This window comes from Aquarana catesbeiana, linkage group LG11 (genome assembly GCF_042186555.1).
Source record: "Aquarana catesbeiana isolate 2022-GZ linkage group LG11, ASM4218655v1, whole genome shotgun sequence".
Taxonomy (NCBI): Eukaryota; Metazoa; Chordata; class Amphibia; order Anura; family Ranidae; genus Aquarana; species Aquarana catesbeiana.
In genome coordinates, this window is record NC_133334.1 from 52088099 (window position 1) to 52107252 (window position 19154).

Genomic DNA, 19154 nt, shown 5'->3' on the forward strand with positions numbered 1-19154 from the left:
GAACGATTCTTCATGAATCCATGCCGATTACTGCTAATGATACCGTTCTTATTACTAAAATCTTGTATATAGTCCCTTATCATCCCCTCCAAGAGTTTACATACTATTGATGTTAGGCTAGCTGGTTTGTAATTCCCAGGGATGTATTTTGGGCCCTTTTTAAATATTGGTGCTACATTGGCTTTTCTCCAATCAGCTGGTACCATTCCAGTCAGTAGACTGTCTGTAAAAATTAGGAACAACGGTCTGGCAATCACTTGACTGAGTTCCCTAAGTACCCTCGGATGCAAGCCATCTGGCCCCGGTGATTTATTAATGTTAACTAATACTGAAGTGGTGAAAGAACCACATACTTCTCTTTTAAGATGAGGTCTTACTAATGCTTTCTATAGAAACAAGATTAGGTTTCTCTCTCTATTATAATGCCTCTTTTGAAGCCCAACAAATGCCCAGGGGGGTGTGCACTTGGTGGCATGGGCTCACAGGAAGTGGGCTAAATGACAACCAGACCCCGAAGATGAGAGCCATCTAGTGGACAAGCTGATTTTCTTAGGCTCCTTTCACACTTGTGCGACCTCTGAAAGTCATGCAATTTTGCTGCGATTTTCCCATGACTTGAAGCAATGCCTGTGTAATCTTGAGGTCTATGGACCTCAAGTCACATCAGTCAGACCAAAGTAGTGCAGGGACTACTTTGAGGTTGCTGCGACTTGAAGTAGCACAGATATGAATGGTACATCGTTGGAAATCATGGGGTACGACTTGTCATGTGACTTTGCAGTCGCACAAGTGTGAAAGGGGCCCAAGTGGGAGAGCATTGGAGAGAAGGTGTATACTGCAGAGGGAATTTATTTTTGTTATTACTGTAATAATAATAATACTTTATAAAGTTGAGAGATATGATTTGTAATTCTGTAACCCCTGCGCAAGGTGTATGCAGGGCCCTAAACAAAAAAGTGTACCTTGTATTTTTTTTTTTTTTTGGAATGGGGGCAATATTTTCTTTCTATACAAACAGCCAATGACATAAAACCCAGTGTAACAAGTAAAGCTGTGAAGATGGTCTCCCAAGGGGTTTAATAATTGACTGTGGTGCGCCCCCTCCCATGTGCTCATCTGGAGGAGCCGCCATCCATCTATGATCTCTTTGTTAAAAGACAAGTCAATAGCTGATAATTAGCTTCTTCTGGCTGACCTGAAGAGCAGTGAAAACTCTTACCTCCCATGAGAAATAGCAGCCCGGCCACATATTGCATTAGGTCATGCTGCTTACAACAGCCCAGCACCCCTATCAGCCACCCAAACAGGATGATAGACACCGCCATTCCGATGAAGCCAGCTGTCATCCGCCGCAGGTCTGGGGGGAGGGAAAGAAAAGACACAGGAGAGTTAATGGCATGTACATTGTCACTGTATTATCAATCAGGGGGCATCTGCAGAGTCAGCTGTTCTTCATTAAAAGAAAAAATGTGTATTTTTAGCTAGAAGACTGAGTTATTACTGTGAAGTTTAATAGATGCAACCTTTACATTTGCTGTTGCGTATTTTTTAGGAGGACTGGGTGTGCAGTGTTTTTTTCCTCCCAGGCCACTACAATTATTTTACAGTATGTTGGGTTGGTGTCTGTGAATGGAGATACTACCCCATTTAGACCCCAATCAGAGCCGCAGTCACATGCTGGGTGATATATAGCTATCCAGTACTGGCAGAAGATCTTCTGCTAACCAAATCATGGATATCAAAGTACGACCTACCCACCTAAGATGGATGGAGATTGTTCAGCCGCACAAACCGTGGCCAAGACGGTGCAAAAGTGACAGCAACTGTCCACCCATCAAACTGACAGCTCAGTCCTACAGAGAACACCGGGAGAGGGTGGCTCACCTTCTCTAATCAATTGAGCTCTGCTGCCACTGACAGCTGTTCACTGTGCTCCAGGAGTACATAGTGCTTAAGATACAGAGCTGGTGACTGTCAAACTGACAGCAGAGTTCCTCTGATTACATCTGGAGAGTCACGCCCTTCCAGTGTAGGCTGACACCTTGGCCCTGCATAGTTCTGGAGATACCTGGAGCAACATGGAGGAAAAGAGGTTCCTCCAAGGACAGCACCAAAGGCAGTTGTCTATTATGTCTCTTCCTGGTCATGGAGCAATCTGCTCCCCGTTCAGACCTGTGAATGATCTTCCAACACTGACTTCCTTTATGAGCTCTGAGATGCAGACAGCTGCAAAGGAAATCAATGCTGCAAGATGTTCTTATTTATTAAACAAAGCTTAATGATAAGGATAGTTTGTACTGATGGCATGGTATTAAATTAAAGCACAACGCTGGGAAAAAAAAAAAAGTTGTCCCATGCAGTGGGGTTGTGAGTCAACTGCTCATTTTGGTCTAGGGCAGTGGTTCTCAACCTCAGTCCTCAAGTACCCCCAACAGGCCATGTTTTGGGAACTTCCCCTAGACAAAATAGCTTTTATCAATACCATATCATTGATATTGATTGGAAGCAGCTGTGCAAAGTAAAGGAAAACTTGAAAACATGGACCGTTGGGGGTACTTGAGAACTGAGGTTGAGAACCACTGGTCTAGGGGATGGGAGAACAGAGATATACTTAGCTAATCCTCTGATCCGCCCTGCACAAGAGCAGTCCCTGTGGCTCCTGCCCCCTCCCGCTCACAGTTTAGCGGTCTTGTGCGGTGGACTGATCCTATCCTCATCATGCCCATAGACCTGCTCTGTATGTGAGGACGTCAGGAACAGTCCACTGTTGGATCGTAGAGGAGTAAGGTTTGCAGGTGGAGCGGAGCATTAGGTGAGTATAAGCTTTCACCAATCCCCCAAACCAGTGGTCTCCAAACTGCAGCCCGGGGGCCAGATGCAGCTCTTTACTTGCTTTTATCCGGCCCTTGGGGTTCTGTTATATACACTGACACCAATAAAGGGCACAATTCCTCCTAATTACACCAACGATGGGGCACAGTTCCTCCTAAGAACACCAACTTTGGGGCCCAGTAACACCAATGATGGGACACAATTCACAATGACACCAACAATGGGGCCCAATGATACCAATGATGGGGCACAATTCCTCCCCTGGGGGACATTTTGTCCTCTCGATGACCTTAGTCAGCGACCCCCCTCCTCCCCAAAGTTTGAAGGACAGTAAAACGGCCCTTTTTTTGAGTTTTGAGACCCTTGCCCTAGACAAAAATGAACAGTTGACACGTGCAGTGTGGGCACAGCCCAACTGCATGGGAAGGGGTTTTTTTTGCCTTTAAGTATTTATATAGGGGAGTCTATTATCTTTTCACAGAGAGCTATTTTGTTCAGCTCATAAAAGTACTTTTTGCTTTATACTATATTTCATCTGCTTAAATCCTGCTTTTTTTTTAGCAAACAGTATATACAGTGGGGAAACTAATTTGATCCCTTGCAGATTTTGTAATTTTCCCACTTACAAATGAAGGGCCTGTAAATTTTTTATCATAGGTGTATTTTAAATGATAGAGACAGAATATCAACCAAAAATCCAGAAAACACGCAGAAAACAAATGCTATAAATTAAGTTGAGGTTCAGTGAGTAAAATAAGTATTTGATCCTCAAGCAAAACATGACTTGGTGCAGAAACCCTTGTTGGCAAGCACAGAGGTCAGACGTTTCTTGTAGTTGGTAACCAGGTTTGCACACATCTTAGGAGGGATTTTGGTCCTCTCTTCTTTATAGATCTTCTCTAAAGCCTTAAGGTTTCTTGGCTGTCTCTTGGCAACTCAAAGTTTCAGCTCCCGGCATAAATTTTTTATAGGATTAAGGTCTGGAGACCGGCTAGGCTGCTCCATGACCTGAATATGCATCTTCTTGAGCCACTCCTTTGTTGGCTTGGCGGTATGTTTTGGGTCATTGTCACGCTAAAAGACCCATCTTCAGTGTTCTGGCTGAGGGGAAAAAGGTTCTCATCTAAGATTTTACAATATATGGTCCCATCCATTGGCCCCTCGGTCTGTACCTTTAGCAGAGAAACAGCCCCAAAGAATCATGTTTCCATCTCCGTACTTGACTGTAGGGATGGTGTTCTTAGGGTCATGGTCAGCATTTTTCTTCCTCCAAACACGACGAGTCGAGTTAATACAGAAGAGCTCAATTTTGGTCTTATCTGACCACAGCACTTTCTCCCAATTCTTCTCTGAATCATTTAGATGTTCATTGGTATGACTTTACATGTGCCTTCTTGAGGAGGGGGACTTGCCGTGTTTTGGAGGAAGAAAAATGCTGACTATGACCCTAGGAACACCATCCTACAGTCAAGCACCGAAGTGGAAACATGATGCTTTTTCTCTGATAAAAGGTACAGATCGAATTTGCTGCATTAAATGACCAGTGGACTGAATGAATGAATGAGTGACTTGTATAGCGCTACCTATGTGAACTGAATCGCCTCAGGGCGCTTTTTAACCTACCAGCATGTCTTTGGAGTGTGGGAGGAAACCGGAGTACCCGGAGGAAACCCACGCAGGCACAGAGAGAACATGCAAACTCCAGGCAGGTAGTGCCGTGGTCGGGATTTGAACCAGCGACCCTATTGCTGCTAGGTGAGAGTGCTATCCACCACTGTGCTGCTGGACGGGGTCATGTATTGTAAGATCTTGGATGAGAACCTTTTTGCCTCAGCCAGAACACGGAAGATGGGTCATGGATGGGTTTTTCAGTATGACAATGACCCAAAACATACCGCCAAGGCAACAAAGGAGTGGCTCAAGAAGAAGCACATGGAGTGGCCTATCCAGTCTCCAGACCTTAATCCTATAGAAAATTTATGGAGTGAGCTGAAACTTCAAGTTGCCAAGAGACAGCCAAGAAACCTTAAGGATTTAGATCTATAAAGAAGAGTGGACCAAAATCCCTCCTGAGACATGTGCAAACCTGGTCACGAACTACAAGAAACTCCTTACCTCTGTACTTGCCAACAAGGGTTTCTCCACCAAGTACTAAATCAGGTTTTGCTTGGGGATCAAATACTTCTTTTACTCACGGAACCTCAACTTAATTTATAGCATCTGTATTATGTGTTTTTTCTGGATTTTTGGTTAATATTCTGTCTCTATCATTTAAAATACACCAATGATAAAAATTATAGACCCTTCATTTCTTTGTAAGTGGGCAAACTTACAAAATCTGCAGGGGATCAAATAATTATTTTCCCCACTGTATGTAAAAATGTCTGTTAGAATAAACCACATTTTTTAAGACTGCGTCCACCTTATATAATGGGCATCATTGCGGTACCCTGGAACACATTGTATGGTGCAATTTCTTTAGTGTCCTCCTATGGAAGAATTGGTTGGCTGTGTTTGCCTCCCGGACCAAAAGTTCCCAGCCCACCCCCCGGGCTATTGAACAGATGGATATATCAATTTTTCCTCTTCCCTCTAATGGCTTTTTTTGTGGAAGACAACGCTATTAACTTGTTGCTGAACAATTAACAAAAATAAAAAAATCTATAGGCAATTAGACACTACACTGATTTCAAATCACCCTGGTCAGACTGACAGGTTTGCAGAGAGGGAGGAAAGTACAACACAATCACTGTGCTCTGCTACTAAGCAGGAAGCATAATCTGCATATGGAACAAGCTGCAAATTACAACTAGATATACTATACGATTATAAAAACACACTGATCAGATTTTTATATCTAGGTGATCATGTTCAAATGTACAGTGGATATAAAAAGTCTACACACCCCTGTTAAAATGTCAGGTTTCCACCTTTAGGCTGGCTTCACACTTGAGAAAGCAGAGGCTCACAGCAGGAGTCCGGTGCTTCTCCATTCATTGTTTCAGGCTCGATTTCAGCCCGAATTGTGGGCTGAATTCGGACCTGAAACAGACCAAAAGACGACCAGGGCTCCTGTGCAATTTGCACCGGAGCCGCTGCGGAGATGTGTGAACCGGCTCCATAGAGAGCTTTTCACAATCTCCTGCTATGCGAATTGGATGCGATGAAAACCACAGCATCCAATTCGCAATAGTGTGAACCAAGCCTGAATGTGACCTATAAACTGTACAACTCAGTTGAACAACAAACTGAAACCTTTTAGGTGGAGGGAAATACAAATAAAAAAACTAAAATATAAATGGTTGCATAAGTGTGCACACCCTTAAACTAATACTTTGTTGCAGCACCCTTTGATTTTATTACAGCACTCAGTATTTTTGGGTAGGAGCCTATCAGCATGGCACATCTTGACCTGGTCAGATTGTGAGGGCATCTCCTGTGCACAGTCCTCTTCAGATCACCCCACAGATTTTCAATCAGATTCAGGTCTGGGCTCTGGTTGGGCCATTCCAAAACTTTAATCTTCTTCTGGTGAAGCCATTCCTTTGGATGTATGCTTTGGGTCGCCGCCATGCTGAAAGATGAAGTTCCTCTTCATGTTCAGCTTGCTAGCAGAAGCCTGAAGGTTTTGTCCCAATATTGACTGGTATTTGGAACTGTTCATAATTCCCTCTACCTTGACTAAGGCCCCTGTTCCAGCTGAAGAAAAACAGCCCCAAATCATGATGCTGCCACCACCATGCTTCACTGTGGGTATGGGGTTCTTTTGGTGATGTGCAGTGTTTTTGCACCAAAAATATCTTTTGGAATTATGGCCAAAAAGTTTCCACCTTGGTTTCATCAGACCATAAGGCCTTTTCCCACATGCTTTTAGGAGACTTCAGATGTGTTTTTGCAAAATTTAGCTGGGCTTGGATGTTTTTCTTCATAAGAAAAGGCTTCCGTCTTGCCACTCTACCCCATAGCCCAGACACATGAAGAATACGGGAGATAGTTGTCACATGTACCACACAGCCAGTACTTGCCAGATATTCCTGCAGCTCCTTTAATGTTGCTGTAGGCCTCTTGGCAGCCTCCCTAACCAGTTTCCTTCTGGTCTTTTCATCAATTTTGGAGGGACGTCAAGTTCTTGGTAATGTCACTGTTGTGCCATATTTTCTCCACTTGATGACCATCTTCACTGTGTTCCATGGTATATCTAATGCCTTAGAAATTCTTTTGTACCCTTCTCCCTTCTCCTGGCTGATACCTTTTAACAATGAGATCCATCTGATGCTTTGAAAGCTCTCTGTGGACCATGGCTTTTGCTGTAGGATGCAACTAAGAAAATTTCAGGAAAGACCTACTAGAACAGCAGAACTTTATTTGGGGTCAATCAGAGGCACATTAATGGCTTCCCACCCGCCGGCCGTCATAGGACATCCTGGACTTTGAGCGGTGATATCTGAATGATGCCTGTAGCTACAGACCTCATTCAGATATCGTCTTTTAGAGCCGGTGATTCCCTACACCATAAGAAAGATCATAGTGGCTGTTCAGCCACTTGATTGTTCTTACGGGCGGCGTGAGGGGACATACCGCCACCCTCCAGTGCTTCTACCGACTCATCCCTGCCATCAGTGAGTCGGAGAAGGGATCCGCTGGCCCTGGATGCTGACGATAAAGATTTCCGGCGGACCAGATGGTCCCCGGAAGTCTCTATGATCATTTGGAGGCCGGGCGCGATGTTATGACATTACGCCCCCGGCCTCTGCATTCGAAAAAATGGCGCCTCCTCAGCTGAGAAGGTCCTGAAGAAGCGATCATTTGAAACTGGTAGAGGAATGTATAAATCTGTGAGCCATTTACATAATCGGTAAACCATTTGGAAGTCTACAAGTACCTGTATAATGAATCGATCTTCCTTGTTTTTCCTTTTTTTCATGCTTTTGATTTCTGTAAAATTATGTATGTTTTTATATGTAATAAATAATTATTTTATAAATCTATTCCCATTTTTGGTATCGAGATATCCTGTGTGGACATGGGAAAACAGCCTCAGCAACTGTCTCCCACTTCCCCTCCCATTTTGCATTGCTTCCCAGCCTAGAGATGAGATGTGGGGTCTTATTGACCCCATATCTCACTGTAAAGAGGACCTGTCATGCTATTACAAGGGATGTCTACATCCCTTGTAATAGGAATAAAAGTGATTAAAAAAAAAAAAAAAATTTAAAAAAGCGTCAAACTAGAATTAAAAAAAATAAAATAAAATTGAACTTTACTTTTAAGTGCCGCTGTGCTCGCACACAGAAGCGAACGCATACATAAACGGTGTTCAAACCACACGTGAGGTATCGCCGCGAACGTTAGAGCGAGAGCAATAATTCTAACCCTAGATCTTCTTTGTAACTCAAAACACGTAACCAGTAAAAAATTTTAAAGCGGGGATTTTTAAGTACCAAAGTTTGGCGCCATTCCACGAGTGTGTGCAATTTTGAAGCGTGACATGTTTGGTATCCATTTACTCAGTGTAACATCATCTTTAACATTATGCATTAAAAAAATGGGCTAACTGTTTTATTAAAAAAAAAAAAAATGTGGTTGAAAAATTGCTGCGCAAATACCATGCAAGATAAAAATTTGTAACGACTGCCATTTTATTCTCTAGGGTCTCTGCAAAAAAAAACATATATAATGTTTGGGTTATGTAATTTTCTAGCAAAAAAAATTATGATTTTTTACATGTAGGAGAGAAATGTCAGAATTGGCCTGTGGTTAAAGGGGTTGTAAACCCTCATGTTTTTTCACCTTAATGCATTCTATGCATTAAGGTGAAAAAACTTCTGTCACTGACCGGCCCCCCAGCCCCCCTGTTTTACTCACCTGAGTCCTGTATTCCCCCGCCAGAGACACGCTCTTCCCCTCTGCCCATTGTCTCGGCTCTTGATTGGATAGATTGATAGCAGCGCAGCCATTGGCTCCCGCTGCTGTCAATCAAATCCAATGATGCAGGCACCCTTGGCATCTCTGACAGTTCAGTGGTAAGATCTCCCTGACATAATTTCCGACTGTTCCTGCTCAATCATATAATGAAAGATTCAGCAGGCAGTGTGGGTGTGCAGGAACTCAGAGCAGAGATCTCAACAATAAAGTCTAGCAGATACACTACAATGAGGGAAAAAAAGTACTTGATCCCCTGCTGATTTTGTACGTTTGCCAACTGACAAAGAAATGATCAGTCTATAATTTTATTGGTAGGTTTATTTTAACAGTGAGAGACAGAACAACAACAACAAAAAAAGAAAAAAGCATTTCAAATAAGTTATAAATTGATTTGCATTTTAATGAGTGAAATAAGTATTTGATCCTCTATCAGGCTGGGTTCACACTGGTCCGACAAACGCTCCGACATTGGGAGCTCATGTCGCATGACGTGTAAAATTTAATGTTTCCCTATGGGAGCCGTCCTAACTGGTCCGACACAAGTCGTTCCGACTTTAGAAATGCTCCCTGTACTACTTTGGTCCGACTTTGATCCTACTTCAGCCCATTGACTATCATTGAAGTCGGATCAAAGTGGGATCGCCGTCTCGCATGATCCGACTTCGGGATGCGACTTGTGCTCATATGATCTTGAGGGGGGGGGAACTCCGCGCCAAATTTTAAATAAAAAAACGGCATGGGTTCCCCCTCCAGGAGCATAACAGGCCCTTGGGTCTGGTGTGGACCTTAAGGGGAACCCCGTACGCCGAAAAAACGGCGTGGGGGTTCCCCCATCCAAATCCATACCAGACCCTTATCCGAGCACGCAGCCACATAAAATATGTGGAGGGAAATGAGGGTTCGAGTTACAAAATGTCAGCCCGAAACCTTAATGACTTGCAGAGGAGTGGGACAAAATCCCTCCTGAGATGTGTGCAAACCTGGTGGCCAACTACAAGAAAGGTCTGACCTCTGATTGACAACAAGGGTTTTGCCACCAAGTACTAAGTCATGTTTTGCGGAGAGGTCAAATACTTATTTCACTCATTAAAATGCAAATCAGGTCATAAAACGTTTTTGAAATGCATTTTTCTGGATATTTTTGTTGTTCTGTCTCTCTGGTAAAATAAACCCATAATTAAAATTATAGACTGATAATTTCTTTGTCAGTGGGCAAACGTACAAAATCAGCAGGGGATCAAATACTTTTTTCCCTCACTGTATATTACCTAAAGTATTGGGACACCTGCCTTTACACGCACATGAACTTTAATGGCATCCCAGTCTTCGTCCGTAGGGTTCAATATTGAGTTGGTCCACTCTTTGCAGCTATAACAGCTTCAACTTTCCTGGAAAGGCTGTACACAAGGTTTAGGAGTGTGTCTATGGGAATGTTTTACCATTTTTCCAAAAGCAAATTGGTGAGGTCAGGCACTGATGTGGACAAGAAGCCCTGGCTCACAGTCTCCACTATAATTCTTCCCAGTAGGTGTTCTATCAGGATGAGGTCAGGACTCTGTGCAGGCCAGTAAAGTTCCTCCTCCCCAAACTCGCTCATCCATGTTTTCATGGACCTTGCTTTGTGCACTGGTGCGCAGCCATGTTGGAACAGGAAGGGGCCGTCCCCAAACTCTTCCCACACAGTTGGGAGCATGAAATTGTCCAAAATGTCTTGGTATGCTGATGCCTTTAGAGTTAATTTCACTGGAACCAAGGGACCAAGCCCAAACCCTGAAAAACAAGCCCACACCATAATCCCCCCTCCACCAAATAATTTGGACCAGTACACAAAGCAGGCCTTTTGGCTAGGTGGACTAAGTCATACCCTATCTCCCTGCCAGGAGCTTTGCCCCGGGAGGGAATCAGGGAGAGTTCCTACCTCTTCGGAGGCTGGACAAATCACACCCTTGAAGTGATTGTAAAGTCTTGTTTTTTTTTTTTTTTCTCAGCAGTGGATTTGCACAGAGCAGCCTGGATCCCCCTCTTCTTGGGTCCCTCCTTCCTGTCGAATGCCCCCACAGCAAGTAGCTTGCTATGGGGGCACCCGAGCCGAGCTGCAGCTCCGTGTGCCCATTCAGACATGGAGCTGCCATTTGCCCCACACCCTCTCTCTCCCGATTGGCTGACATTGATTGGCAGCCGCTAGAGCCAATGGCGCCACTGCTGTGTCTCAGGCAATCAAGAGGGAAGAGTCCCTGATGGCTGGAGGGATTTGTGGACATCGCTGGATAGAGATGGGGCTCAGGTAAGTATTAGGGGGTGCTGGGGTGGCTGCTACACACAGAAGGCTTTTTATATTTTTATATAATGCATAGAATGCATTAAGATTACAAACCTTCTGCCTTTACAACTCCTTTAACCACTTGCCGACCGCCGCACGACTATATACGTCGACAGAGCGGCACGGGCAGGCAAAAGGACGTGTATGTACGTCCTTGCCTGCCCGCGGGTGGGGGGTCCGATCGGACCCCCCCCCGGTGCCTGCGGCGGTCGGCAAATCTCCCCCGGCGATCGGTGGTGAGGGGGAGGCCATCCATTCGTGGCCCCCCCCTCGCGATCGCTCTCAGCCAATGGGATCATTTCCCTGCCTCTGTATTGTACACAGAGGCAGAGGAAATGATGTCATCTCTCCTCGGCTCGGTATTTTCCGTTCCGGGCCGAGGAGAGAAGACTGCAATGTAAGTGCACCAACACACTACACACACAGTAGAACATGCCAGGCACACTAAACACCCCGATCCCCCCCCGATCGCCCCCCGATCCCCCCCCAATCACCCCCCCCCCCCCCCGTCACAAACTGACACCAAGCAGGTTTTTTTTTTTTTTTTTTTTTTTTCTGATTACTGCATTGGTGTCAGTTTGTGACAGTTACAGTGTCAGGGCAGTGAGTGTTAGGCCCCCTGTAGGTCTAGGGTACCCCCCTAACCCCCCCTAATAAAGTTTTAACCCCTTGATCACCCCCTGTCACCAGTGTCGCTAAGCGATCATTTTTCTGATCGCTGTATTAGTGTCGCTGGTGATGCTAGTTAGGGACGTAAATATTTAGGTTCGCCGTCAGAGTTTTATAGCGACAGGGACCCCCATATACTATCTAATAAATGTTTTAACCCCTTGATTGCCCCCTAGTTAACCCTTTCACCACTGATCACCGTATAACCGTTACGGGTGACGCTGGTTAGTTTGTTTATTTTTTATAGTGTCAGGGCACCCGCCGTTTATTACCGAATAAAGGTTTAGCCCCCTGATCGCCCGGCGGTGATATGCGTGGCCCCAGGCAGCGTCAGATAAGCGCCAGTACCGCTAACACCCACGCACGCTGCATACGCCTCCCTTAGTGGTATAGTATCTGTACGGATCAATATCTGATCCGATCAGATCTATACTAGCGTCCCCAGCAGTTTAGGGTTCCCAAAAACACAGTGTTAGCGGGATCAGCCCAGATACCTGCTAGCACCTGCATTTTGCCCCTCCGCCCAGCTCGGCCCAGCCCACCCAAGTGCAGTATCGATCGATCACTGTCACTTACAAAACACTAAACGCATAACTGCAGCGTTCGCAGAGTCAGGCCTGATCCCTGCGATCGCTAACAGTTTTTTTGGTAGCATTTTGGTGAAATGGCAAGCACCAGCCCCAGGCAGCGTCAGGTTAGTGCCAGTACCGCTAACACCCACGCACGCACCATACACCTCCCTTAGTGGTATAGTATCTGAACGCATCAATATCTGATCCGATCAGATCTATACTAGCGTCCCCAGCAGTTTAGGGTTCCCAAAAACGCAGTGTTAGCGGGATCAACCCAGATACCTGCTAGCAACTGCGTTTTACCCCTCCGCCCGGCCCAGCCCAGCCCACCCAAGTGCAGTATCGATCGATCACTGTCACTTACAAAACACTAAACGCATAACTGCAGCGTTCGCAGAGTCAGGCCTGATCCCTGCGATCGCTAACAGTTTTTTTTGTAGCGTTTTGGTGAACTGGCAAGCACCAGCCCCAGGCAGCGTCAGGTTAGTGCCAGTAGCGCTAACACCCACGCACGCACTGTACACCTCCCTTAGTGGTATAGTATCTGAACTGATCAATATCTGATCCGATCAGATCTATACTGGCGTCCCCAGCAGTTTAGGGTTCCCAAAAACGCAGTGTTAGCGGGATCAGCCCAGATACCTGCTAGCACCTGCGTTTTGCCCCTCCGCCCGGCCCAGCCCAGCCCACCCAAGTGCAGTATCGATCGATCACTGTCACTTACAAAACACTAAATGCATAACTGCAGCGTTCGCAGAGTCAGGCCTGATCCCTGCGATCGTTAACAGTTTTTTTGGTAGCGTTTTGGTGAACTGGCAAGCGCCAGCGGCCTAGTACACCCAGGTCGTAGTCAAACCAGCACTGCAGTAACACTTGGTGACGTGGCGAGTCCCATAAGTGCAGTTCAAGCTGGTGAGGTGGCAAGCACAAATAGTGTCCCGCTGCCACCAAGAAGAAGACAAACACAGGCCCGTCATGCCCATAGTGCCCTTCCTGCTGCATTCGCCAATCCTAATTGGGAACCCACCACTTCTGCAGCGCCCGTACTTCCCCCATTCACATCCCCAACCAAATGCAGTCGGCTGCATGAGAGGCATTTTTATGTCCTCCCGAGTACCCCTACCCAACGAACCCCCCCAAAAAAGATGTTGTGTCTGCAGCAAGCGCGGATATAGGCGCGACACCCGCTATTATTGTCCCTCCTGTCCTGACAATCCTGGTCTTTGCATTGGTGAATGTTTTGAACGCTACCATTCACTAGTTGAGTATTAGCGTAGGGTACAGCATTGCACAGACTAGGCACACTTTCACAGGGTCTCCCAAGATGCCATCGCATTTTGAGAGACCCGAACCTGGAACCGGTTACAGTTATAAAAGTTACAGTTACAAAAAAAGTGTAAAAAAAAACACAAACAAAAATATAAAATAAAAAATAATAGTTGTCGTTTTATTGTTCTCTCTCTATTCTCTCTTTCTCTATTCTCTCTATTGTTCTGCTCTTTTTTACTGTATTCTATTCTGCAATGTTTTATTGTTATTATGTTTTATCATGTTTGCTTTTCAGGTCTGCAATTTTTTATACTTTACCGTTTACTGTGCTTTATTGTTAACCATATTTTTGTCTTCAGGTACAGCATTCACGACTTTGAGTGGTTATACCAGAATGATGCTTGCAGGTTTAGGTATCATCTTGGTATCATTCTTTTCAGCCAGCGGTCGGCTTTCATGTAGAAGCAATCCTAGCGGCTAATTAGCCTCTAGACTGCTTTTACAAGCAGTGGGAGAGAATGCCCCCCCCCCCCCACCGTCTTCCGTGTTTTTCTCTGGCTCTCCTGTCTCAACAGGGAACCTGAGAATGCAGCCGGTGATTCAGCCAGCTGACCATAGAGCTGATCAGAGACCAGAGTGGCTCCAAACATCTCTATGGCCTAAGAAACCGGAAGCTACGAGCATTTTATGACTTAGATTTCGCCGGATGTAAATAGCGCCATTGGGAAATTGGGAAAGCATTTTATCATACCTATCTTGGTGTGGTCAGATGCTTTGAGGGCAGAGGAGAAATCTAGGGTCTAATAGACCCCAATTTTTTCAAAAAAGAGTACCTGTCACTACCTATTGCTATCATAGGGGATATTTACATTCCCTGAGATAACAATAAAAATGATTAAAAAAAAAAAAAAAATGAAAGGAACAGTTTTAAAATAAGATAAAAAAGCAAAAAAATAATAAAGAAAAAAAAAAAAAAAAAAAAAAAAAGCACCCCTGTCCCCCCTGCTCTCGCGCTAAGGCGAACGCAAGCGTCGGTCTGGCGTCAAATGTAAACAGCAATTGCACCATGCATGTGAGGTATCACCGCGACGGTCAGATCGAGGGCAGTAATTTTAGCAGTAGACCTCCTCTGTAAATCTAAAGTGGTAACCTGTAAAGGCTTTTAAAGGCTTTTAAAAATGTATTTATTTTGTTGTCACTGCACGTTTGTGCGCAATTGTAAAGCATGTCATGTTTGGTATCCATGTACTCGGCCTAAGATCATCTTTTTTATTTCATCAAACATTTGGGCAATATAGTGTGTTTTAGTGCATTAAAATGTAAAAAAGTGTGTTTTTTCCCCAAAAAATGCGTTTGAAAAATCGCTGCGCAAATACTGTGTGAAAAAAAAAAATTAAACACCCACCATTTTAATCTGTAGGGCATTTGCTTTAAAAAAATATATAATGTGTGGGGGTTCAAAGTAATTTTCTTGCAAAAAAAAATAATTTTTTCATGTAATCAAAAAGTGTCAGAAAGGGCTTTGTCTTCAAGTGGTTAGAAGAGTGTGTGATGTGTGACATAAGCTTCTAAATGTTGTGCATAAAATGCCAGGACAGTTCAAACCCCCCCCAAATGACCCCATTTTGGAAAGTAGACACCCCAAGCTATTTGCTGAGAGGCATGTCGAGTCCATGGAATATTTTATATTGTGACACAAGTTGCGGGAAAGAGACAAATTACTTTTTTTTTTTTTTTTTTTTGCACAAAGTTGTCACTAAATGATATATTGCTCAAACGTGCCATGGGAATATGTGAAATTACACCCCAAAATACATTCTGTTGCTTCTCCTGAGTACGGGGATACCACATGTGTGAGACTTTTTGGGAGCCTAGCCACGTATGGGACCCCGAAAACCAAGCACCGCCTTCAGGCTTTCTAAGGGCGTAAATTTTTGATTTCACTCTTCACTGCCTATCACAGTCTCGGAGGCCATGGAATGCCCAGGTGGCACAAACCCCCCCCAAATGACCCCATTTTGGAAAGTTGACACCCCAAGCTATTTGCTGAGAGGTATAGTGAGTATTTTGCAGACCTCACTTTTTGTCACAAAGTTTTGAAAATTAAAAAAAGAAAAAAAAAATTTTTTTTTTTGTCTTTCTTCATTTTCAAAAACAAATGAGAGCTGCAAAATACTCACCATGCCTCTCAGCAAATAGCTTGGGGTGTCTACTTTCCAAAATGGGGTCATTTGGGGGGGGTTTGTGCCACCTGGGCATTCCATGGCCTCCGAAACTGTGATAGGCAGTGAAGAGTGAAATCAAAAATGTACACCCTTAGAAATCCTGAAGGCGGTGATTGGTTTTCGGGGTCCCGTACGCGGCTAGGCTCCTAAAAAGTCCCACACATGTGGTATCCCCGTACTCAAGAGAAGCAGCAGAATGTATTTTGGGGTGCAATTCCACATATGCCCATGGCCTGTGTGAGCAATATATCATTTAGTGACAACTTTGTGCAAAAAAAAAAAAAAAATAAAATAAATTGTCACTTTCCCGCAACTTGTGTCAAAATATAAAATATTCCATGGACTCAACATGCCTCTCAGCAAATAGCTTGGGGTGTCTACTTTCCAAAATGGGGTCATTTGGGGGGGTTTGTGCCATCTGGGCATTTTATGGCCTTCAAAACTGTGATAGGTAGTGAGGAGTAAAATCAAAAATGTACGCCCTTAGAAATCCTGAAGGCAGTGATTGGTTTTCGGGGCCCCGTATGCGGCTAGGCTCCCAAAAAGTCCCACACATGTGGTATCCCCATACTCAGGAGAAGCAGCTAAATGTATTTTGGGGTGCAATTCCACATATGCCCATGGCCTGTGTGAGCAATATATCATTTAGTGACAACTTTTTGTAATTTTTTTTTTTTTTTTTCATTATTCAATCACTTGGGACAAAAAAAATGAATATTCAATGGGCTCAACATGCCTCTCAGCAATTTCCTTGGGGTGTCTACTTTCCAAAATGGGGTCATTTGTGGGGGTTTTGTACTGCCCTGTCATTTTAGCACCTCAATAAATGACAAAGGCAGTCATAAATTAAAGACTGTGTAAATTCCAGAAAATGTACCCTAGTTTGTAGGCGCTATAACTTTTGCGCAAACCAATAAATATACACTTATTGACATTTTTTTTACCAAAGACATGTGGCCAAATACATTTTGGCCTAAATGTATGACTAAAATTGAGTTTATTGGATTTTTTTTAGAACAAAAAGTAGAAAATATCATTTTTTTTCAAAATTTTCGGTCTTTTTCCGTGTATAGCGCAAAAAATAAAAACGGCAGAGGTGATCAAATACCATCAAAAGAAAGCTCTATTTGTGGGAAGAAAAGGACGCAAATTTCGTTTGGTTACAGCATTGCATGACCGCGCAATTAGCAGTTAAAGCGACGCAGTGCCAAATTGTAAAAAGTGCTCTGGTCAGGAAGGGGGTAAATCCTTCCGGGGCTGAAGTGGTTAAGTGCATTTTCGTAGTGTGTCCACATGTACGTTTTTTGTACATGTAAAAAATTTTATTTTTCATTTTCAGCACCACCACTGATTAAAAAAAAAAAAAAAATCAGTGGGAGGAATTGTGCCCCAACAATGGCATTAGTGGAAGAAGTGGTGCTCCATCAAAGTCATCAGTGGGGTGGATTAGTGCCTCATTAATTGTGGCATAGGGAGGAATTGTACCCCATCAATTACATTAAAAGGAGGAGTAGTACCCCATGAGTTGTATCAAGGGGCAGAATCAGTAAGAGGGATTATGATCGTTTGTCAGTAGAAGGAATAGTTCCTTACTGCATAAGTAGTAGGCATTGTGCTACAAGGACCAGATAAAGAGCCGCATTTGGCTTGTGGGCTTCAGTGTGGCTAGAGCCTCTGTTTATTTTTTATTACAATTTGTGCCTCTGTTGGGCAATAGTTTTTGCCTCCTCCTATTTGTGCCAGTTATGAGTTATCACTGAGGAAAACAGGCATGTCGCTAGTTTGCTGTGCCGGTTTACAAGCCCTGCACTGACCTCAGTTTTCTTTCTGCTTATCTGCCATTGTGAAAGATTTTGCTAACCCATAGGAAAGAATGTTTAATATCTTTCAAAAAGAAATAAGCAGGAATCTGAAATAAAGTTTAGTAAAAACCTTAAGCTATATATACACACACTAGACCTATTTATTAGACAAAGCCTTACACCCTAAATCCTGACAGCAAAAAGACCATAAATCATCCAGTTCATGAAGCCGGCTAAGGGGATACTTACGGAGTGCGTGCCATTCATCCTGACGGATGGTCTTGGTGACATTGAGTGGAAGGTTTGTTGGCAGTGAAGATGATGTGTAGTGATATCGGACTGGAGTACATCGATTAACAAGTCCTGAAAAAGAAGGAAAATAAACATTTAAAAAAAAAAAAAAAAAATCTAAATTTACTATAAATATTAAAAATATTACAACAAAAGCAAATTGCTGTTGGCTGAAACAACCAGTGAGATTTAATCACGCTTGAAAGTGTACGTACAGCCACATTCTAGTTTTGGATAGAGTAGGGAAGGGTTAAACATCCTTGTGTGGTTATGTTTTGCTGCCTCGTCCCACTGAAAGATTTCCCTTCACTTCACTTCCTGTCCTGGAGGCACAACAGGAAATGAGAGGAAGTCTCCACATGGGGAATTTTTATCCTTGAACGGTCACAGAAACAAAATTGCCCATTGGGAAATGTCCTCACCTTTTGATTTGATAACTTTAAAAGTTTGCCTTTCCCCTCACTTTGTCATCTCTAGTACATAAAGAGGAGTGGATCACACAGAAATAAAGAAACATAGAAGAATTATGACAGGAAAAAGACCAAACTGGTTCATGGAGTCTGCCCCTCTTTTTTGTTTTTATTTATACACAGTAGGTTTGTTTTTTGATTAACTTTTTTGGCTGAGTATAGATCTAGGTTTGTCCCTAGCATGTTTGAATCAATTTATTGACAGACTCACTAGCTCTGCTGGAAGTCTATTCCAAGCATCAACTACTCTTTAGGTAAAATAACACTTGAACTTACCTCCTGCTAATTTGAAGAAACGTCCCAGTGTTCTTGATCTTGGCTTCATATTGAAAAAAACTGCCCTCCTTGACCTTATTCACCTCTTTGATGTATTATAAGGTTTCAGTCATGTGTCCCCTTTTCCTTGTTTCCTCCAGACTGTACATATTAAAAGTCCCTCCTGGTAGGAAGGTCTGAGGGATAAAACCTTTCATCATTTTGGTTGCCTGTCTCTGGACTCTATTTTATCAATATCTTTTTGTAAGCAAGGTCTTCAGAACTGAACACAGTATTCTAAATGAGGTCTCACTAAAGATCTATATAGGGAAATCAGGACTTCCTTCCTTTTGCTGGTGACCCCTCTAGTGATAAAAGATCTTTAGAGTGGAATTAAGCCTTCCTTCTTCCTGCTGGTGACCTCTCTAGTGACATAAAGGTCTATATAGAGGAATCAGGACCTCCTTCCTCCTGCTGGTGACCCCTCTAGTGATAAGACCTATAGAGAGGATTTAGGCCTTCCT

At 43.7% G+C, this 19154-nt stretch overlaps 1 protein-coding gene across 1 annotated transcript in view; it reads right to left on the reverse strand.

The window, feature by feature from the left end:
* The window catches only part of LOC141112023 (transmembrane protein 178B), a 127110-nt gene that overhangs the window by 31669 nt on the left and 76287 nt on the right, over positions 1-19154 (reverse strand). Inside the window, exons 2-3 of the mRNA XM_073604355.1 lie at positions 17864-17977; positions 1220-1357 (exon numbers count right to left, since the gene is read on the reverse strand). Coding sequence (XP_073460456.1) covers positions 1220-1357; positions 17864-17977 — 252 coding nt within the window. The remainder of the gene's footprint in view (positions 1-1219; positions 1358-17863; positions 17978-19154) is intronic.